Source organism: Plutella xylostella, chromosome 5 (genome assembly GCF_932276165.1).
Source record: "Plutella xylostella chromosome 5, ilPluXylo3.1, whole genome shotgun sequence".
NCBI lineage: Eukaryota > Metazoa > Arthropoda > Insecta > Lepidoptera > Plutellidae > Plutella > Plutella xylostella.
In genome coordinates, this window is record NC_063985.1 from 5,337,286 (window position 1) to 5,360,361 (window position 23,076).

Genomic DNA, 23,076 nt, shown 5'->3' on the forward strand with positions numbered 1-23,076 from the left:
AGGCTTTAGTACAATATACCACATCCACACAGTAAGGCAGATTATACAGAAGACCGAAGAGTATAATCAGCCTTTGTGGACTATGAAAAAGCCTTCGACTCCATCGAGACCTGGGCAGTTTTGGAATCCTTGCAGAGATGCCAAATCGATTGGCGCTATATCGAGGTGTTGAGATATCTGTACAATGCCGCTACTATGACTGTCCAAGTACAGGACCACAAGACAAGACCTATCCAACTGCAACGTGGAGTGAGACAGGGGGATGTGATATCTCCGAAACTGTTCACCAATGCATTGGAAGATGTATTTAAGACGTTGGACTGGAAAGGACATGGCAAATGTATAAATGGCGAGTACATGTCACACCTCCGCTTCGCGGACGACATCGTTATTATGGCAGAATCTCTGCAGGAACTCAGCTGGATGCTAAGTGGCCTAAATGCTGCGTCATGTACAATGCTCACATCAAACCGGAGCCGGTCGCCGTTGGTGAGGCAACAATCGAAGTTGTGCAAGAATATGTCGACCTCGGGCAGACACTGAGGAACACAACTTCGACAAGGAGGCTGCAAGGCGCATCTAACTGGGTTGGGCTGCATTCGGGAAACTTCGTCACATATTCTCCTCGGCCATTCCTCAGAGCCTGAAGACAAAAGTCTTCAACCAGTGCGTCCTGCCAGTGATGACGTATGGTGCAGAGACGTGGACACTGACGGTAGGACTGGTCCACCGATTTAAAGTCGCTCAGCGTGCTATGGAGAGAGCTATGCTTGGGGTTTCTCTGATGGATCGTATCAGAAATGAGGTTTTCCGTCAGAGGACTAAGGTTATCGACATAGCTGTCAAAATATGCAAGCTGAAGTGGCAGTGGGCTGGTCATATCTGCCGAAGAACCGATAACCGTTGGGGTAGACGAGTTCTCGAGTGGAGACCACGAACAGGCAAACGCAGCGTGGGACGCCCTCCTCCCCGCTGGACTGACGACCTTAGGCGGGTGGCGGGTAGTGGTTGGATGAGGAAGGCCGAGGACCGAGTGTTGTGGCGCTCCTTGGGAGAGGCCTAAGTCCAGCAGTGGATGATTATTGGCTGATGATGTCTTAGTATACTTACCTAAGTAATTATATCATAGAATACATTTTATTATTCGCTTTTGTGGCCTCAAGTCAATTTATAGTAAGTAAGTAAGTATTATATTTTTATGTAAGTAACTATGTTAGTTTAGATGTAAGTAAATAAAATTTCCTAAGTAACCTAATCCATGTTGAGTGAGGATTAAATATAATATAGTCACTATTCATTTTTTTGCTTGAAAACCTACTAGTACTTTAAACTTTTCCTATTCACATCTTTTTATATACAGGGTGTCCCAAATTAAAGTGCACATCCAAATTATAGTGACTTAATTTGTTATTCTAAACAACTTTTGTTTTACGACTTATGTAAATTCGTGAAAAAAAAATCTACTGTCTATAGTAAAAAATCTCATAGCCAACAAAGTTTCTATGAATTAGCAAAAATAAAATTCGCAAACAATCAAAAGTCTTAAAACAAAAGATGTTTAGAATGACGAGTTGTGTCACTATGATTCGGATGTGCAATTTAACATGGGACATCCTGTATATCTATAGATATCGATAACGCAGGCGGGATCCCATCTCTACTATCGACTTCACTATGGACATCCCTATCGTACGTGTGCTTTGCTTCCCCCCCCGACCCTCAATCGTGCGATAGAGAGCACTGCAGCTCGGGACTGACAATAGGTACTTTTCTTGATGAAATTCTGGTTTTGGGAGAAAACGTTTTACACTAACTAAATATCAACCAATCTCTTTGATTTTAGTGTCAATCGCTTCAGCTTAATATATTCTAGGTTTATAGGTTTCGCTTTTTAAAAAAAAATACGTTGTTATTGATCCACAAACGGCTTAATTCAACAAAGTCGCAATCACAAAAAAAACATTATTTGAGGTGCCTATAAGTTTGAATCTATAGAAAATTTTTGAAAAAAGGAAAACCTATAAACCTAGTTATTCCTTGTGTCAATAACATATTAAAAAATCATGGAGATTGGATAATATTTAGGGGTAGTAAAACGTTTTCTCTTTTTGTATGGACGAGCAAGTGCTATACTCTACTCTTAATTTAAATCTTAATCAATTTCATTTCATGATTATAACAGACGATAGACAAGCAGTACGTAAAGATAATGTACCGGGCGCGCGACATTGTCAACTGTGTGGAGACTTGCACAGGCGACGATACCCTGAAACAAATGCTACCGCACCTGTTCGAACAACTGGAAGCGTGTCAGAAGTCCCTCACTGGCTACCTGGAGACGAAGAGGCTGATCTTCCCGAGGTTCTTCTTTGTGTCCGACCCGGTCTTGTTGGAGATTTTGGGTCAGTCGTCGGATCCGCGCTCTATACAGGTAATAATGATGGTGAATCAGTTGTGTCTATGGCTGTGCCATTAATTTTGAAATTAACATGATAATTTTTTTATGTAGGTCATGGGTTTAGGCCAAGTTTATTCCTAGGCTAAGAATAAGTTGCATAGTAAGGCGAAAGTATGAGTGGTACATGTAGGTACTTATTATCTGTCCACTAATCATCGGAAGTTTTTTTTATTAGGTATAGACTTACCCTCAAATTCTTAGCACGTAGGTAGGTACTGTAAATTTACAACAAGGTTAAAATTGACTTTGAAACACATGAGTTTCGTCTCTTTAAGTCAGTGATAAAGTTGAAATTCGTATATCTCAACGTCAATTTTAAATTATAGTGTCAAAAAGCTCTATGAATTTGGGGGTAAATTTTCAGCTTATGTTAGGTTTGTTACTTCGGCCATTTATATGGCTCTCATTATTACTTGCCACTCATATGCCATACAGATAAACAACTGCACTAAACACGAGTACATTTCAGCCGCACCTGCCGAGTCTGTTCGACGCGCTCAACACAGTGGACTTTGATGACAAGGAGCGCATCGTGGCCATGAACTCCGACAACGGGGAGACCATCCCCATGGAGCGCCCTGTCAACTGTATCGGGGGGGTTGAGGTAACGTGCTATGATATTTGAATTAAACACAAAAGTTATGTTAAGTATTCTAAATAATTATGGTCATTTTAACAAATAATATTACATCACTATCGAATCGTCGTAGTCCTTTCCATACATATCACAGCTATGTATATCGCCCCCGACACTAGGGGCCTTACCACAAAGCTCTGTGTGAAACCCCTACAAAATCTGTCAAATGTTGTTTTAAACACTTGTAAACAATGTTTAAAGTTTTTTGTGGTAGTACTCGACAAAAAGACCTGTAATTAATATTTTTTATTAATAACGCCCCTTCATCTTCATCAGTCATTTATCATACACTGCTCGACATAAGCCTCTTCCAATGAGCGTCACAAGACTATGTCCTTGGCCATCCTCAGGTAGCCACTGCTGCCCACTGGTCTAAGTTCTTCTTTGACTTGCCGACGAGAACAAAACATTTCAACCTGTACTAGACACGAAAAACAGACGTCAAAATTATGGTTCTACCTTTTTTGGCATAAGATTTTTTTGCGTAATCTCGTATTGCATAGTAACGTTTGGTCAAAGTCTCGTTACGCCGAAAATCGTATGGCATAAATCTCGTTTAGTAAAAAGTTATTTCGCATAACATTGTTTAGCCTAATAATGGTATGGCCAAAACTTGAATAGCCTAATAATGCTATGGCATAGGTTTATTCAAAGTAATAATATTCGTTTGGCTTTAACTTTGACGGAGCGTCTCCCTACATAGCGCAAACTGTTGCCTTGTATTGTTTCCGCTGTTTGGAAAACGCTCCACTCCGCTTCGCTGCGCTCCGCTTTGGTTTTGATGAACACGTGCACCTAACACGCTCCTCCTCGCTTTGCTTGTCGTCGCACCTATTTTTACGTTTCGATCTCATGGGGTTTGTAATAATTATATTGGTCGTTAACTTTCGATTTTTTGATCATACAATATCGTGATTTTCGGGATGTAGGAGAAAAATACCACAATTTGTACATTTATTACATACTTAATATATTATTTATTTAGATAACATTAGGAGAAACAAGATTATACATAGGTATAGACGAATATAAATTTGAGCAAACGAAACTTAGGTGTTTAAAGATTGTGCCTAAAGAGTTTTAGACGAAACGAGCCTTATGCCACATAAGTCTTGGCAAAGTGATGGTTCGGCCAAAAAAGTTTAGACCATACGAGTTATGCGAAATGAGTTTTGGTCAATAAAGATTATGCCAGATGAGCGGAACCCCAAAATTATAACACCAACATTATACCCAACTTGTCAACACCCTGTATAACATGTTAACAGAACTGGCTGAACGTTCTCCTCGACACAATGAAGGAGACGGTGCGCAACATCATCGCGAGCGTGTGCCAGACGCTCACCGGCGACCCCGAGTTCGAGTTCCTGTCCGGCTTCTGGAATTACCCTGGACAGGTTAGTTGAGGTGCAAAGAAATAGTGCCACGTTATGTGTTAGTAAAAGTAGTAGAAGACTTGTAGGTAAGTAGTGCTAACGAAAGATATAGGTATGCACCACCCAGTGCAGTAAGATGCTAAGATTCATTAGTGAAAGATAAATGAGTTGAAGAGTTTATTCGACACATACACAGAAGCTTTATTTCAACAGTACTTATTATTGTTATGATCATCATCTATTTTGCTGAATGTAAAATGGTTATGTTCGTTATCGAACAAATTATTTATTTTAGTTTTACACATGAACAATGTGTTGGTTTGTTCTTAGGACATCTGATAATCAGATAAATTATTTTCTCTGCACAGGCGGGTCTCCTAGCGATGCAAATCCTGTGGACCAGCGATGCCGAGTATGCCCTGAAGAAGGCGAGAGTCGATCGCTTCATCATGAGGGTCACCAATATTAAGTTCCTGGACTTGCTCAACGGCCTTATAGACCAGACGGTCAAAGACCTAGTACCCATAGACCGCACCAGGATCGAAACTATGATCACTATTCATGTGCACCAAAGGTCTGTTGGTTTAATTATCAAATAAAATTATTGTTCCATTATCTTATTAATTGTCTAGTCTATTAATAAAGTGCAAGAAAAGAGCCTACTCGAGTGACATAATATCACCAGATTTTTATAATACGTCTGGCGGCGTCCAGCCTGGGTCGTCAGCGATTGACGCTACTCATTCTTAGAAGAATTACTAAATTAATGTTCCAGAGACATATTCGATGACTTAGTTCGGATGCGTATCAAGTCGCCGGGAGACTTTGAATGGCAGAAGCAGGCGAGATTCTACTACAGCGAGGAAACCGATGATGTTAACGTCTCCATTACTGACGTGAATTTTGTGTACCAGGTAAGATATAGGTCTACGCTACACACCTACAATGACCTACATATCAACAGTATAAAGGTCTTAGATTAGGTACCTACGTATAATCCTAGCGTATTGGTTTAGATTTCTCTGTTTTATCTTACAGAACGAATATCTGGGTATAACTGAGCGACTTGTAATTACGCCGCTAACGGATCGCTGCTACATCACACTTGCACAAGCTATTGGTAAGAGAAATGAGAAATGAAATGAAATGTAACGAGTTACCTTGGCTGGACAGCGGAATGTTTATAGTTCACTTCTAGTTACGTATAGGTATTCTAGAGCTGACCTACGGCTGGTTACCCTAAGGATCAGCCATTCAAAGCGTCAGAGGTTCCTGCGTTCGGTGTGCAGTTACGGCACTAATATAAGGTGCAGTTACGTCATTCGCAAGGCTCTTATTTGTGCCTACACAAGAAAACATGTCCTCACCTCGACCCATGCAAATAACACTTTTTGGTGTTTTATGGGTTCCACTGAAGGCGCAAGAGGAATGTTTCAAAACTACATTACACACATATATCTGTTTCCCAGGTATGAACATGGGCGGGGCGCCGGCGGGCCCGGCCGGCACGGGCAAGACGGAGACCACGAAGGACATGGGCCGCACGCTCGGGAAACTCGTCATCGTCTTCAACTGCTCCGATCAGATGGACTTCAGAGGTAAATATAGTGCTAGACAATGTGTGGTTGTGTGTGTAATGAACAGATGTTATACAGGGTGTTGCAAAAAGGGTATACTAAGCCGAAACCTACATGTGCAGCATGGTATATCTAAGCGAAATTCTTGCCAGTAGCCAAGTAGGTTTTGGCTTAGTATACCCTTTTTACATCATCCCTGTATAAGAAGGCATCTTGAGGAGTTAATCGTTTCTGTACAAAATGTAGCGATAGGCGACGCTGCATGAACGTCGTGTCTTAGCCACACAACGTGTCGCTTTCATTTATTTTGAAGCGCTTTGAAACTGCGTTGGCTTTTACTGCGGTCTCGTCTTCACCTTACGCATTTTCTGCATGATTGATATCTTAAGCGCAAGACACGTTGAAAATACGACGCTAAAATACGCCTTCTGCGACGCGAGGCGAGTATATTTTTGGTCACATTTCACACCCTTCCTCCCTTCCAGGTCTCGGCCGTATATTCAAGGGGCTGGCCCAGTCGGGCACGTGGGGGTGCTTCGACGAGTTCAACCGCATCGAGCTGCCCGTGCTGTCGGTGGCCGCGCAGCAGATACACATCTGTCTCACGGCGCGCCGGGAGAAGAAGGAGTTCTTTATATTTAGGTAAGCTATTGTTGAAATTGATTATATCTACAGAAGGATTCCATTATTGTAACAGACTGGAGACCGGTCTTTGCCGCTTCTACGAGTGATGGCTGTAGTTAAATGGGTAAGACTGAAAAAAGAGTAATCTAAGCCTATTTTAAGCTATGAACGATTCTACGCTTGATACGTTAATGATGAAGAAACAACAGAAAAAGTCGGCATATACCTAAGATGCTAAGTTATCAGACTGAAATATCTCAATTTGAGCCCTCGTACAGTTTAAATAAAAACAATATTTTATGAAAAATTAAATGAAATGAAATGAAAATGAAAAAAGTATTTATTTAACCAACTTAACAATCTGACACCTTAAAAGTATAATAGTAATGTTTTATTGGTTACATGGCTTCCATAGTAGGTGTGAACCTGTGTTATGAAAGAGACTTTGTATACTGAAATCTGTGTTAAGTATTTATGTAAATAGAAAAAGCATCTCAACAAGTATTCACTGACTCATAAATCACTCTTCCCCCCCAGCGACGGCGACACAGTGAGCATAAACATGGAGTTTGCGTTCGTGATCACGATGAACCCGGGCTACGCGGGCCGCCAGGAGCTGCCCGAGAACCTCAAGATACAGTTCCGCTCCGTCGCCATGATGGTGCCCGACCGCCAGATCATCATACGAGTGAAGCTGGCCAGCTGCGGGTTTAGGGACAACATCGTACTGGGTAAGAGAGACTGAAATATGTGATGGAATGGAATACAGGGCCCGTTGCACCCACCTACCTTGGAAACGAATTCTAGAATAGTTACAGAAAGGCTGATAATGCTGCTTTTTTGAGAAGGTAGAGTCAGATATAAGCCTTAAAATAGTTCAAATACTTCCATCTCATTCCAAGTTGAACTAAATCAAGCTAACAGATGTTTTCAGATAACAAAGAAGAAAGTAACTTTAAATGTTTCAGCTCGTAAATTCTTCACGCTTTACAAGCTTTGCGAAGAGCAACTATCAAAACAAGTGCATTACGACTTTGGTCTAAGAAATATCCTGTCCGTCTTGAGAACCATGGGAGCACAAAAACGAGCTAACCCCGATAATACGGAGGAGAATATTATGATGCGAGTTTTGAAGTAAGTATTATTAGCCCCTAATCCAATTGAAAATATATTTACAATTGTGTTTAAAAACACCTCTTTGCTTCGCGTAATAACCAAAGCATCAACTAATACTCTATAATTTATTAAATTTGTATCCTTCTAAGTATCATAGTATTTTTTCAGAGAAATGAATGCTTCAAAGTTGGTGGATGAGGATGAACCATTATTTGTGTCTCTCATTGAAGATTTGTTCCCCGGAATGAAAATGACGCAAACTGTTCAAAGGTGAGACCCTTTTCACACGTTTTACTAGAAGTTAATTACTTGAAAGACATTCCATTATAAAACGGGGTTCATGAAAAACCATAAATTACTGAAATCCTTAACGAATTTTAGAGACATGCAGCGCGCGATAGCAACAGTCTGCGAGCGGCAGGGTCTAGTCAACCACCCGGACTGGAACATCAAAGTGATACAGCTGTTCGAGACGTCTCTAGTGAGACACGGACTCATGACTATGGGCCCCACAGGGTCGGGGAAGACCAAGTGTATCCACACCCTTATGGCGGCGCTTACTGAGCTTGGCAAGCCGCATAAGGAGAATAGAATGAACCCTAAGGTGAGTAGACCTTTCATGGGAATGTACCTAGATAGGTAGGTTTTAATGTCTTTTCAATCGAGCCGTATGCATACATGTGAAATTTTATACCCATGGGCATTTTGGACATAGTTTTCGTTATTGCAGGCCATCACAGCTCCTCAAATGTTCGGGCGGCTGGACGTAGCAACAAACGATTGGACTGACGGCATATTCTCCACGCTATGGAGACGAGCTTTGAAGGTCAAGAAATCTGATACCACATGGATTGTGTTAGGTATGTCAATGATCACAGCATTTTTAAGCAGAGAGGTACCATAAATATCCCCTTATCATGATTACCGATACCTTCTAATTTCCTTGAAATAATTATTCTGTAGACGCAAATTATTACTTATAAAATTTAGCTGTTCAGCACCACACAACATTCTTCACGTCACAATCACAATACATTCCAGACGGTCCAGTAGACGCGGTATGGATCGAGAACCTAAACTCCGTGCTCGACGACAATAAGACGTTAACCCTCGCCAACGGGGACCGTATACCGATGGCACAGAACAGCAAGCTGGTGTTTGAACCAGATAATGTGGACAACGCGTCGCCGGCCACCGTCAGCAGAATGGGCATGGTGTTCCTGTCTTCTTCTGTGCTCAAGTGGCAGCCGATTTTGGAGGTCCGTGGTTTTGTGATCTTTGAAATGTTGAATTAATCTGTAGAAAATTTAAATGAAACGGAAATATTGTTCCGTAATATATTTCGGAAATTTCATTCATACACTTTTATTATTTATTTAATTTAGCTTGGGGTTGGTGGATTTGGAGGGTCAAAACAATATTTTTCGGGAGTGTAATTTTATTTACCTAGTGTATTTTTTAGGGTTGGTTAAAAACGAGAAATGAAAAGGAAGCGACTACTCTGCGTAATGCATTCAACAAGGTTTATGATGATATACATTCCTATGTGCAGCAGAAACTACCAGCTAAGATGAAACTTCTTGAAGCCATTTACATAAGGTAAGCTATTATAAACATACATAGGTTTCTTCTCTCATTGATGCTACCTTACCATTGATGCTAATATGTTTTTATTAGGTTAGACTAGCAAATTTAGATTATGACCAATTTGTTTACAGACAATGCACAGACATGTTAACTGGTCTTCTAGAAGTGGAGATACCTGGAGGAAGTAAGTATCAAAGTTGAACATCACATCTGAATGCTATATCAATATATTCGTAACATCTTAAAATATATTAACCTAACTTAAACCATAAACTTATTCAGGAACAGTGTCTGTTATCAACGCGGCTAGGGGTCACTATGATCAAAATCAATTACCAGCATCATTATCTTCCAACTAAACCTTACAAAAGTGCCCCTATTCCAGAAACCCACACCGACCGTCACTTGGAGCGCCTATTCGTGTTCGCAATGATGTGGTCTTTGGGAGCCGTCCTAGAGCTGGACGCTCGCACCAAGATGTCGGAGTTCATGATGAAACTGCCCGTCAAGATGGACTGGCCCGGGGCCAAGAGCAAGGAATGGATCATGCCGTTCGAGTACATGGTCAACTCTAGCGGCACTTGGCAACACTGGTTAGTGATAAATTACTGTACACAGTTCATGCAAGAAGGCTGAGCGCATCATTGGGGCATAGCGCTTAGTAATGGCGTCACTCGGTCTTGACATGTTCTGCCCTAAAATGCCTTTAGCAATGCGCAGTACCTATAGTCAGGTTTCTTGAACTGAACTATACCGAATATACTAAGGGAATCCGATTAGGAAAGTTAAAACACGTTTCCGTCATCAGGTCAGAAATCGTGGAGGACTACATCTACCCATCAGATTCTGTACCCGAGTACGCCTCAATTCTGGTACCCAATATCGATAACGTGTGTGTGGGCTACTTGATCGACACCATCGCTAAACAGAATAAGGCAGTGCTGCTGATTGGTGAACAAGGGACGGCCAAGACTGTCCAGTTGAAGAGCTACATGGCCAAATATGACAATGAGGTTAAATTGTACAAAGTGGTCAACTTTTCCTATGCGACTACGCCGAATATGTACCAGGTATTTATGTATTCGATTTCATAAGGCACTTATACCCCGCTATGGTACACCACTGGAAATTGGCCATGTAAATTTTAGATACATGTAAGAAACTCTGGTATTCAAAATTATTCTAACGCCTTTGCTTCTTAGCTTCTTCTTAGCTTCATTTGCCTCTAGAATAATCTTCTGTGCAGCTATGCGTTTTCTGTTTTCATCTGTTTTGCTGTCAAAGATGTGGATACCACACATTGTTGACATAACTGCGTAATTTCAGCGAATAATCGAGTCGTACGTGGAAAAGCGCGTGGGCATGACGTACGGGCCGGCTAACAACCGCGCCATGACCGTGTTCATAGACGACATCAACATGCCCGTCATCAACGAGTGGGGCGATCAGGTATTATTACGCCATCACTCTAAGGTTGTCTAGAAGAGAGCTTTTAGCAATAGGTAAGGTTAATTTTGCTGATATTATGATGATGCAATTTGACAGGAAACGGATCTGTGTCCACATTTTGCAATGCAATCTATAAAACAAATAATATATTTTCAGATCACAAATGAAATAACGCGGCAGATGATGGAGGCTGGCGGGTTCTACTCGCTGGAGAAGCCTGGAGAGTTTGTTACTATCGCCGACATACAACTATTCGGGGCCATGATACATCCAGGTACAGTATAAAAGGCACATAAATCTGACCCCTCTCATAAGCATTGTTACCATGAAAGGGGGGTCAGGTTTCTCTGCACATGACCGTACTATGTTTTATTTTTATGGAGCCCTCTGGTTATAAGTAATTGACTGATGTCATCAGGTTATAATCCTATTGGTTACATAGTCTTTGCGGTGTCTGTAAGCTGGAACGGTAATTTTCATGGCTTTTGTTTCAGGCGGAGGGCGGAATGATATCCCTCCTCGGCTGAAGAGGCAGTTCTGCATATTCAACTGTACACTACCTAATTTTGTATCCATGGATAGAATATTCGGTAGGTACCGATGATAAGAATAATCAATATAGTCAGAAATATACGATTTAAACTAAAAATATAAGTACATGTGTTAAAAAACAGCTCTCCCAGCCTCCTGTTATTGTGGAAATTTTCACCTAATACCTATTTATATTTTGTAGAAACAATAAGCAGTGGATATTTCTGCAAGACCCGATTTGACAAGAAGATTGTTGAGTTCATGCCTCGACTTGTGCAGGTCACGCGACTTATTTGGCAGCAAACTAAAGTAAGTTAAAAAATTCTCGTATATTCAATTCCATTTCAGCTTATTTATATTGTTCAGTGGATGAAACTACAAGTTCTTAAGAGAAAAAGAATAATGTCATATATTTACTTTCATCACCTTGAGGCCCACCATTATAATATTTTTATACCACTCCTTTACCAATCCCCCCCATTACAGACCAAGATGCTTCCAACCCCTGCCAAGTTCCACTATGTGTTCAACCTACGAGACTTGTCTCGCATCTGGGAGGGCATTCTGTTCATCAAACGCGAGGAGTTGCAGAGCGTCGCCACTGCCATCAAGCTGTGGCACCACGAGTGCTTGCGAGTTATATCTGATAGGTATTCAAATTCAAATCATTTATTCACAAAAATATTATTTATACCTCACAAATCATACTTATACTTATAACATTTTATAGATACATTAGCTGATTAAGGGCGAATTCGTCCAAACATCATCTTACACGAGAATAACTATACCGGAATAAAATTTATACGCGAGTAAATATCTAGGATAAGTACATTTGCATTCTACCAAGTTATACCATGATTAAATTGAATGAACGAGGAACGAAACTGTAATGCAACTAAAATAAAAATAGTTGCGTTTCAAAGCATGCAATAGAAATGACATGCCAACTTAGTTTGAATGGATTATAATAGTATGAAATTGTTTATGTTTTAATATTTTATTCGCTGTTGTTATTTTGAGAATTTGCCTATTAACTTACAGTTCTCCCATATTAATAATGCGCATGCAAATCTTCGCAAACTGTCGTATTCCCGGAAACACCCGAATCAGTGCCTTAAACAAAGCACTTGCATTTTGATCCTTGTTCGAAAGAAATAGTAGTCAATATCATGAGACACATAATCGAAAACAATTTGGGCGGTCGGTGGCTGTCACCGATCAGTCAAGGGTCTCAAGGTCAAGATCAATATTACTTTTGTGGAATTATAAAGAGCTGCAATTACACATCGTTCTTGTTATTTTTTTCAAATGTGAATTTAATTTCAACTTTAATTATTTTTGACGATGCCATAATTATTATGAGGCACATTTAAGAATAAAATATGCGTCACATTGATAGACTTCACTTTGCCAATAAAGCCACACCCAAAAGACCAAGTTTGTAATTGTAATATTATTGTGAATGATCAGCGCTGTAGTTAAATACTTTTGAACTGAGATTTTAATGTAAACATTTTTATTAATGTGAAATAATCAGTGCTGTAAATACTTTTGAACTGAGATTTCAATTTTTTTATATAAACCTGTGTTTGAAATCCATCTCTCCTTATAATATAAACCTTGTGTTATTCAAACCTTCTTTCATCCATCTTTACATCAGCTTCAGTAAGACACTTGAAAAGTACCTGCTGTAACATTTTCGAAGTAAATTTTAATATTATGGAATATTATGAATTATCGAATCAAATTTCGTTACTGATAAATCAATTATCTCTTTTAGCACCAATTACATAATTCTCCTAAAATTTCATGAAGAAAATGCACTTAACCACTCTAAATACATAATAGTTTTCTAACGCTCGGGAATACGACCGTTGCCGAACAATGACGAAGATTTCTATGTGCATTATCAATTTTGGGGAACTGTACTTTTGTTTATGTTTTGACAGATGTGCTTATATGTCATTATGACGGTTTTCTAATCAGCTGATGTGCCGCCGCCATTACAAAAACTCTCGGATAAGCTCATTACACGGTCAATTTTGGCGGTATAACATTTTATTCTTGGGATAAGCTACTTATCTTGGTTTCGGGTTTGGTAGAATGCAAAATCGGCTTACTCGCGAGTAACTGCTAGTTTACTCGTGAGTAAAAAGTTACTCGACGTTGGTCGAATCCACCCTAAGTATATAATATTTTTAATTACAATTAAATTTTAATGTTCATTTATAATAATGTAGTTAAAAATAAAGTAATTTTACAGATAGGTAGGTATACAGGTTGTTATTGCAATTTAGTTGGTAGGCAACGTTGGGGTCACAGAGGACAACGAGGCAGGGAATTAAGTCAGTGAATTTATTAATAGGCATGTTAACCAATATATTTTTAAGTTTTGCAATGAAAAGGGTTTCAGATTTTGTTTCTTTTACGTTATCAGGCAGTGCATTGTATGTGGTAGAACACTGGCATTTGGATCAGTGTTAAAATAATTTAAGCTACTCAAGTGTCAACTTACGATGGCTAGGCATCAGGTTGATTCGCTTGGGTAGCATAACTACCACCGTTATACCTATCTACTACGTTCTACTTGTAGGTTAGGTGTGGCTTTCATGTGTACAATAAAACGTAACCAATAAAAACAGTTTGGCACAGTGACAGTAGCTGATGTAATCTATGCATTTTCACCATACTTTTATGACCCCTTATGTTACCCCATGTCTTTACTGTAGCATATTTTGTGTAGGGCAGGCCACATAAGCTTATTTCAGTAGGTAGGTATATAAAGTTATTTATCCAACACAGATTCACAAACTTCGAGGACAAGATCTGGTTCACCAACAACTTCTGGAAGACGGCACGAGCGGAGTTGCCCGACGTTGCAAGCGAATTCCCTGAAGGAGACACGTTCTTTGTGAACTTCCTGCGAGAGCCCATTGACCCCACCGGCGATGAAGATGAGGACTTTAGTCTCGACGCGCCTAAGATCTACGAGGAGCTGCCGTCGTGAGTTATACTTTAATGTTGGAGGGTTTATTGACCGGTAATTTTTGCAAATTGGTGACCCCGACGTGAAATGGATGGGTAGGGTTTCTAAGCGTCAATTCACACGTTCCACAACTACACCACGTCGCAGCGACAAAATGTGGTCAAGCTGTGGTTACGTGTGAATTGTGTGACAGCGGCTTTTTGCAGTTGCGTTGTGGCAGCGACAAAATGTCGATGTGGTTGCGTTGTCGCTGTCATTGCGATGTGGTAACCACGTCGTCGTGTGTATTTAATAGGGAGAGGAGGTGGCCGCGGTGCCGCCGCCGCGTGGCGGCGTTGCCGTTGCGATGTGGTTGCGTTGTGGTTGCGATGTGGTTGCGATGTGGTCGTATTACATAGGTGGTCGATAACAACGGCAAAATGTGGCACGTGTGAATTGGATTCTTCATTGTCAATACAAAATATACGCCCGACCACATCGCGTGGTTGTGGTTGTGGTGTGGTTGTGGTACGTCTGAATTGACCCTAAATCTAAAACTGTTGTTAAATTTTCCAGATGGGAGTTCGTCCTCTCGAAGTTGGTTGGCTTCCAAGAGCAGTTTAATGACGCGATAAGAGGCGCTCATTTGGATTTAGTATTTTTCTACGACGCCATGGTTCATTTGTTCATAATTTCACGTATTATAAATACGCCTCGGTAAGTCTGCATTTTATAATAATTTTATACACATTTATTCATAATATATTACGAGTAAAATACGGATTGACAAAAAATTCACTCTGAAAATGTTTAATCATTGTAATTTTTCAGGGGCAATGCTTTGTTGGTCGGTGTGGGTGGTTCTGGAAAGCAAAGTTTAACAAAACTAGCCTCTTTTATTGCTAACTACTCATTCTACCAAATAACTTTGACTAGGTAAGCAACTTTTTTTTATTTTTTATTAGTAGATAGAAATACAATGTAAATTTTTTCACTTTGTTATTCGGAATTTTCAGAGCCTACAATGTTAACAACTTTATGGACGACATAAAGATCCTTTACCGAGTGGCTGGCTTGCAGGGCCAAGGCATCAGTTTCATATTCACGGACAACGATATCAAAGACGAACAGTTCCTTGAGTTTTTGAACAACATCTTGAGTTCCGGTGAAATTGCCAATCTGTTTTCTAAAGAAGAAATGGGTACGTACGGTTTAAATTTAAGTTAGATATATTTTTAGATAGATATAGTGTGTTGATGGGTTTATCACGCGTGTATAATCTTGGTCATCATATTGTTATCCTTTTTTTTAGGGTTCCGTTCAATAATTTAAATCAGAATGACAGTCTGTCCCTGCTCAACCGACTACGCACCTTACCTTTTTAGGGTTCCGTAGCCAAAATGGCAAAAACGGAACCCTTATAGTTTCGTCATGTCCGTCTGTCCGTCTGTCCGTCTGTCCGTCTGTCACAGCCGATTTACTCGGAAACTATAAGTACTACAGTGATGAAATTTGATGGGAATATGTGTTGTATGAACCGCTACAAAAATATGACACTAAATAGTAAAAAAAAGAATTGGGGGTGGGGCCCCCCATACATGTAACTGAGGGATGAATTTTTTTTTTTCGATGTACATACCCGTGTGGGGTATCAATGGAAAGGTCTTTTAAAATGATATAAAGTTTTCTAAAAAACATTTTTCTTAAAGTGAACGGTTTTTGAGATATCAGCTCTCAAAGTCGTAAAAAGTATGTCCCCCCCCCTCTATTTTTATCACTACAGGTGATGCATGCTAATTAACTCTTTCAACGATTTTTGGTTTGATCAAAGTATCTCTTATAGTTTTTGAGATAGGTTGATTTAACTGTAATTTTGCTGCTACGGAACCCTTTGTGCGCGAGCCCGACTCGCACTTGGCCGGTTTTTTTTCTTTTCATGATAGTAAGTACTACAAGGATATTTAAACACCTACACTATACTTGGATGCATCAGTTCTAAAAACCATTAACGAGGACTTAGTGACTTATAGAATCATCCACTTGCAATATTGACAATATTATTATTCTAAATCGTCTTTGAAATTCCAGATGAAATCCTGAACGAGCTGACGCCAATAATGAAGAAGCTAGCCCCCCGACGCGTGGCGGTGCCCGACGTACTCTATGAGTACTTCATCACGAGGTCGCGCGCCAACCTTCACGTTGTGTTGTGCTTCTCTCCTGTGAGTGTCTATTGAACTGCATAGGTAGCACGGGACACAATATGCACATGACAAGACGTGACAAAAGTTATCCGACGCGCTTACTCTGGAGGAAGCGCGATGTGAGCGTGCGTAACGCAAAGCCTTTACCACGTCTTGTCGTTTGCGTCTTGCGTCTTGTAGTTTTTAGTATGCACTACCGATGAAATCCTGAACGACGTGACGCCAATAATGAAGAAGCTAGCGCCCCGACGCGTGGCGGTGCCAGACGTGCTGTATGAGTACTTTATCACGAGGTCGCGCGCCAACCTGCATGTTGTGCTATGCTTCTCTCCTGTAAGTGTCTATTGCTACTGCGTAGGTAGCATGGAACACAAGCAGCACATGAAAAGACATCATAAAAAAATCGCAGATAGCTGAGGCTGCGTGATGTGAGCCAGCGCAACACCAAACTTTTGTTGTATCCGTTTTCTGATACTGAAAAAGTTCAGCCATCGCGGCCTGAAAAGCCTGTGTTTTGTAACTAGACTAACAAGATTTTCTCGCCCTTTATTTATACACCTTATTGCATACAGATAAACAGCATTTTACAAAATGCGTAGGTACAGATAAAAGAGTTAACAGTTTATGTACACAAAGGCGGCTTAACGCTATTTCTTCCAGTCAACCTTTATGGTGAGGAAATACAAATAAACAACTTTTTACAGGTGGGTGAAAAATTCAGAAGTCGAGCCTTGAAGTTCCCCGGCTTGATTTCCGGTTCCACGATGGACTGGTTCCAGAAATGGCCGAAAGAGGCGCTTATTGAAGTGGCACAACACTTCTTAGCAGATTTTAAGGTTAGGAATTCACTCTCCGGAGCCGATTTGGTTATAGGGTTAGATTATGAGTGTGACATGACAAACCTTTTATTTCGGATCCTCTTGGGAAAACCTTTCAATGCGAGGCTCCCAAAAGCGCTCAAAATAATAAAAACTACCCTTACCCCAGGTTGTATGCTCGCCGGAGACGAAAGCGCAACTGATCGAGATCATGGGCACAGTGCAAGACAACGTGGCTGACAACTGTGCTGCTTATTACGAGCGATTCCGCCGCCAGGCTCACGTTACGCCCAAGTCATATCTGTGCTTCCTCGACGGGTACAAGGGATTGTATAAGGAGAAGCACGATAGTATAGCTGAAATGGCCCGAAGGTATTTTCATAATCATTCACTCATTCTTTAGTATCGTTCATTCATTTATCACAAAGGTATTGCATGAATGCTTCTCAGACAGGTAGCCAGTAGTGGTTAGATGAGGATAGAGGGTTGTGGTGCTCTTTAGAAGAGCCCTATTTCCGGCTGTGGACGATTATTCACTGATGATGATGAAATATGGCATCGTGGCTGACAACTGTGCTGCGTACTACGAGCGATTCCGGCGCCAGGCGCACGTCACGCCCAAGTCATATCTGTGTTTCCTCGATGGGTACAAGGGATTGTATAAGGAGAAGCACGATAGTATAGCGGAGATGGCTCGAAAGTACGGCTTATTTTATCATTCGCTAATTTTTCGTACTTTATGCCGACTTATTAATAATCATTCACTCATTCTTCGTTATCGTTCATTCATTTATCGCAAAGCACATAAATGCTCCTCAAACGGTACGGCTGTCATTTTCATATTGTTTCTTTAACTGTGCGCGTTATATAACAGGATGACGACGGGTTTGGATAAATTAGTGGAAGCAGCTGCCAGCGTCGATATCCTGAAGAAAGAGTTGGAAGTCAAGGAGAAAGAAATCAATGTTGCTACTGAAAAGGCTGAGGAGGTAATTTTTTACAGCTTTACAAATTAAATACGTTTATTCGTCGTCCCCTCCCGTTCTGATAATCGGTGCCGAAGAGTCGAAGACTAAACATAATTCAAGCAATTTCTTTTAATTTTCTTCTCGACATAAAAAATAACCCCTTTTTTAATGCCGTGAATGCCGTAATTCATCGTCCAATTCCACCATCTATCCTAGGTACTAGCGGCAGTAGCAGAATCGCAGGCGGCGGCCGAGGTGGTGAAGCAGGAGGTGATGGCGGTGAAGGACCGCGCCGTGAAGCTAGTCAACGTGATCGCCGCCGACACCGCCGTCGCCGAGGAGAAGCTAGCTGATGCCAAGCCGGCTCTGGATGCTGCTGAGGCCGCTCTATTGGTAAGATATTCTATAATATAGTTAAAACTATGAACAACAAACTTCTTTCTTGTATACCTATGTGTCAGTGCCATAACGTTTTTCAACTGTAATTTTGAAGGCCAAAAGGCTATTTATGCGCTGCTTCGCCACCATTAATCGTCTGCATCCGCTCTTAAGATCACCTCTCTTTATAAGTGATCTTATTGCTAAGACATTCTACTTACGACAAATCTTGGCATAATAATTTGACGCCACAAAACGCTATACGATCAGACGCTAGTTATAATTTTTCGAGATAACAAATCATCAGTTTATTTTCGTTGGACATGGACATACGCAGTCGCAGTACGTAAATAAACTCTATGTATTCGGAAAACACTTATTATTGGTGATAACACACACTAATAACATCATTATTCCACCAGACCATAAACTCAGCAGACATAGCGACAGTGCGCAAGCTGGGCAAGCCGCCGTTCCTCATCACGCTGATCATGGACGCCGTGGTCATCCTGTTCAGGAAGCGGGTCGACCCCATCAAACCCGACTTTGAGAAGAAATTCCTCACGCCTTCGTGGGCTGAGTCGTTGAAAGTAAGTTGCATGTAAGGCGGATCACACACTTGCCCGCGCACCGCCGCGGTTGGCGGATTATTATTGTATGCAAAAATGACAGTTTATATATAGAAAAACCGCTTACCCGCATACACTGTCGCCGCCTCACCGTGTGGAAATTTACTATGATAAATCCACAATCAGCGCGGTAAAGCGGTGTAGTGTGTGAATCGCTTAAAGGTTTCTGTTAGTTACCTATAGTTTGTGAAATGGCCGTAGTTTGTAGGTATTTTTAAAGCTGAAATAATTGATATACACATTTTATTACATGTGTTTCATTTGTTTGTAGGTAATGGCTGATGTACGCTTTTTAAATAATTTGAAGAATTTCCCCAAAGACGAAATCAACGCTGAAATTGTAGACCTGCTTCAGCCTTACTTCAGATTTAGGTAAAGACATTTCTACTATAAGATAATTTATAGCGGCACATTTATGTAACAGTTTGTTACCTAGAATAGCTTATTCGTAACTTTGGGGATATTGATATCCACCGAAGAAATGAGATGATCGGTAAGGACCCTGGAGCCCTGAAGTGAATATGCCTTGCAACCTATTGACGACGATATGATTGACGTCCTCAGAGAGGTAGCTAGTAGAGGAAAGCGGAGGACAGAGTTTTGTGACGCTTCTTAGGAGCGTTTGTCCAGCATTGGACGATTACAAGTTGATGATGAATACTGATTTCGGCCTCCTCCACCAAATTAAAACCACAACCCCTCCGCAGCAACTACACATACGAAGCTGCAAAAGTGGCTTGCGGGAACGTGGCCGGCCTCATCTCGTGGACGATCGCGATGGCGCAGTTCTACTCCGTGAACAAGGACGTGCTGCCGCTGAAGGCCAACCTGGCCGTCATGCAGGGCAAGTACCAGGCGGCCAAGCGGGAGCTGGACTCGGCGCAGCAGCAGCTCGAGACTAAGGAGGTTTGTGTGTTGTTTGTTACTCTTTGGTGATAGGGTTGGTGAAAAGAAGTGAAGGTGCATCCAAACACTTGTGTGGTAGTTTTTGCGGTATTTTTGCAGCTGGAGACTAAGGAGGTTTGTGCGGTTGTTTATGTTGCTCTGTGGTGCGCGGGTTGATAAAAAAGGGTGTAACCAAATGCCATGTTATGTCGACGCGGTTTTCTGTGATATGATTAGCCGGGTCCACAACAGTCAGACGATTTCGATTACGAGTGACAAGGAATTTTGTATGTAAAATCCTTGCTGCGCACGATCAGAAGGGCTAGTACGGCGGGCATTTAAGACGTGACAAGAGTTTTGCATCGCGCTCACTCTCATCGCGCAGACTCCAGAGCGAGCGCGACGGAGAACTTTTGTCACGTCTTAATAGCGCCCCGTGCTACAGGGCCAGATCGCTTTAGATTGTCTCAAATACTCTTACGGAGCTGCAAAAGTGGTGTCTGGCTGGGAACGTGGCCGGTTTAATCTCGTGGACGATCGCGATGGCGCAGTTCTACTCCGTGAACAAGGACGTGCTGCCGCTGAAGGCCAACCTGGCCGTCATGCAGGGCAAGTACCAGGCGGCCAAGCGGGAGCTGGACTCGGCGCAGCAGCAGCTCGAGACTAAGGAGGTTTGTGTGCTGTTTATGTTGCTCTGTGGTGCGCGGGTTGATAAAAACAAGTGAAGGTGCATCCAGTTAGTGTGTTGTTTATGTTGCTCTGTGGTGCACTAGGATTGATAAAAACAAATTACGGTGCATCCAAACTCATGTGTGGTGGTTTTTGCGGTATTTTTTTACACTGATCTTGCCGTTTGCGCTACTATTGCGTTGACAGTTAACACACAATTTTCCCGTAACTTATTATTCTGTGTCGTAACTACCTTAGCACCTTAGCACCTACCTTGTTTCAGTCAGGTTTGGAACTAAATAAACAGTAAGTAATAAGTATAATTTGTTAATTCTTATTTCCGAAATTTATTATATTATTAATCGCCGTAGTTGCCTAACCAATAGGCAGTTGAATTCTATTGATTACGAAGTTCAGAATATAGAGTCCTCTTCGAACGTGTGCACTCACAAATTTATGATTGTTTCTTGAGGTCAGTCCGTGTAATGCGTCTTCCATTACATTATTAAATATAATAGATCTTAGTCGAGCTGTCCGTCCTGTAAATGTGTAAATATGTATAAATCCTAATCCTAACTAATATTATAAATGCGAAAGTAACTGTGTCTGTCTGTCTGTCTGTCTGTCTGTCTGTCTGTCTGTTACTCTTTCACGCCAAAACTACTGAACGGATTTGAATGAAATTTGGTATACATATGGTATAGAGTATAGACCATGGGAAAGAACATAGGCTACTTTTTATACCGGAATTCCCACGGGAAAACTCTTTAAGGCGAAGCGAAGCTCGCGGGAACAGCTAGTAATATATAATTACTGAGTTTCCATTTCCACAATTTTATTTGGAAAGTGAGACTTTTATCAATAGGGGGAAAAGTATACAATCACAGAAATATGCTTTATGTAACATACCATTATATGGAGGTACGAAGTACAATTCTGAAAATAAAACAGATGATTAATTAATAGTTTTTCAGCACAGTGAAAATAGATCGATGCTTTTTGTTTGTATGTGGTAGCACTTACCTGCTGCAACTCTAGCGTCGTTTATGTATGAAAACGACACGTGTCTTCTTTTAATTTCGTCGTGCTTCCATCGATCTTCATAGGTACCGGACACGTTTAGATCTGCCGCCAATATAAACACCAACACTAGACACGCTTTATAAATCCTGGCCATTGCGACAGTGAAACATTTATTATACCACAAGCTCTCCTAATGAGAGGGAAAGCTATTGTCTGGTTCACTAAAAACAAAGTATTACTCTATCGGATTTTCAGAAGAATTGATTTATACGTCCGTCGTCACCAGTCGTCTCTACACGATTCATGCACATTGCACACACCATCACCACCGGCATTTCTTATTTGTAAACAACATTTTTCAAATACTTTAGTAAACTGCCATTGCAGACTCTCGTATTTCTGAAATAGCTTGTTTGTTTGTTCCATTGTTGTAGTTTTGAATGTTTTGTCGTAATTTATGACGTACCTAAAGTCGTTCGGCTAATTTCTTCTCTGAGATATACATTATATTATAGCCTCCTGCACCCACCAACCAAAAAAATATTACAGAAAGAACTAGCGGTAGTGCAAAAGAGGTTCGACGACGCCATGGCGCTGAAACAAGAGGTCCTGGACGACGCGTCTAAGTGCCAGCAGAAGATGGATGCGGCCACGGCCCTCATCAACGGACTCAGTGGCGAGAGGGTTAGATGGACGGAGCAGTCTGCGCTGTTCAAGTCAGAAATCGAGAGGCTTGTCGGAGATATACTGCTGCTCATTGGGTATGTTTTAATCTGCATAAATAGCCTTGTAACATCCGTTGTATTTTGGTCATACTGTGTTTTTAATCTTGACAAGATTTAATCACGTTGGGTATATGGTTTGTAAGCAAAGAAAAAAAAAATCATGTGGTACTAACAAGGATTTTGTAAAGAAGGCACTTAGATATCATAAAAAATATTTGAATTTATCATGCATTCTGTTTTTTGCCCTCACTTCAGGTGGTGTTATTGAAAATTGCATCTATATTTCAGCTTTTTATCCTACGCGGGCCCCTTCAATCAAGAGTTCCGTAATCAGCTGCTCACTAATTGGCTTAACGAGTTGATAAAAAGAAAAATACCAGTTTCTATGAATTTGAATATTCTTGAAGAATTAACTGACACTGCTACGGTAAAATCCTTACTCTTTTAATGACCT

At 40.9% G+C, this 23,076-nt stretch overlaps 1 protein-coding gene and 1 long non-coding RNA gene across 2 annotated transcripts in view; one reads left to right on the top strand and one right to left on the bottom strand.

Annotated features, from left to right (window-relative positions):
* LOC105392727 (dynein axonemal heavy chain 8) overlaps positions 1-23,076 on the top strand; it is a 52,421-nt gene that overhangs the window by 18,448 nt on the left and 10,897 nt on the right. Inside the window, exons 35-71 of the mRNA XM_048633313.1 lie at positions 2,183-2,431; positions 2,928-3,062; positions 4,364-4,492; positions 4,840-5,045; positions 5,247-5,385; positions 5,510-5,591; positions 5,941-6,069; positions 6,534-6,690; positions 7,210-7,403; positions 7,641-7,806; positions 7,957-8,058; positions 8,170-8,392; positions 8,519-8,648; positions 8,830-9,047; positions 9,251-9,387; positions 9,507-9,559; positions 9,761-9,968; positions 10,184-10,445; positions 10,702-10,824; positions 10,981-11,098; positions 11,319-11,414; positions 11,558-11,664; positions 11,842-12,005; positions 14,161-14,361; positions 14,900-15,040; positions 15,155-15,259; positions 15,340-15,524; positions 16,412-16,545; positions 17,232-17,363; positions 17,515-17,717; positions 18,220-18,334; positions 18,530-18,706; positions 19,114-19,281; positions 19,592-19,692; positions 20,028-20,226; positions 22,447-22,658; positions 22,911-23,049. Of these exons, the coding sequence (XP_048489270.1) occupies positions 2,183-2,431; positions 2,928-3,062; positions 4,364-4,492; positions 4,840-5,045; positions 5,247-5,385; positions 5,510-5,591; positions 5,941-6,069; positions 6,534-6,690; positions 7,210-7,403; positions 7,641-7,806; positions 7,957-8,058; positions 8,170-8,392; positions 8,519-8,648; positions 8,830-9,047; positions 9,251-9,387; positions 9,507-9,559; positions 9,761-9,968; positions 10,184-10,445; positions 10,702-10,824; positions 10,981-11,098; positions 11,319-11,414; positions 11,558-11,664; positions 11,842-12,005; positions 14,161-14,361; positions 14,900-15,040; positions 15,155-15,259; positions 15,340-15,524; positions 16,412-16,545; positions 17,232-17,363; positions 17,515-17,717; positions 18,220-18,334; positions 18,530-18,706; positions 19,114-19,281; positions 19,592-19,692; positions 20,028-20,226; positions 22,447-22,658; positions 22,911-23,049 (5,739 nt within the window). The remainder of the gene's footprint in view (positions 1-2,182; positions 2,432-2,927; positions 3,063-4,363; positions 4,493-4,839; positions 5,046-5,246; positions 5,386-5,509; positions 5,592-5,940; positions 6,070-6,533; positions 6,691-7,209; positions 7,404-7,640; positions 7,807-7,956; positions 8,059-8,169; positions 8,393-8,518; positions 8,649-8,829; positions 9,048-9,250; positions 9,388-9,506; positions 9,560-9,760; positions 9,969-10,183; positions 10,446-10,701; positions 10,825-10,980; positions 11,099-11,318; positions 11,415-11,557; positions 11,665-11,841; positions 12,006-14,160; positions 14,362-14,899; positions 15,041-15,154; positions 15,260-15,339; positions 15,525-16,411; positions 16,546-17,231; positions 17,364-17,514; positions 17,718-18,219; positions 18,335-18,529; positions 18,707-19,113; positions 19,282-19,591; positions 19,693-20,027; positions 20,227-22,446; positions 22,659-22,910; positions 23,050-23,076) is intronic.
* LOC119692321 lies at positions 21,137-22,172 on the bottom strand. The gene is made up of 3 exons (XR_007268278.1): positions 21,898-22,172; positions 21,784-21,810; positions 21,137-21,413 (listed from the first exon to the last, which is right to left on the bottom strand). It is a non-coding gene; the product is annotated as an uncharacterized LOC119692321 (long non-coding RNA).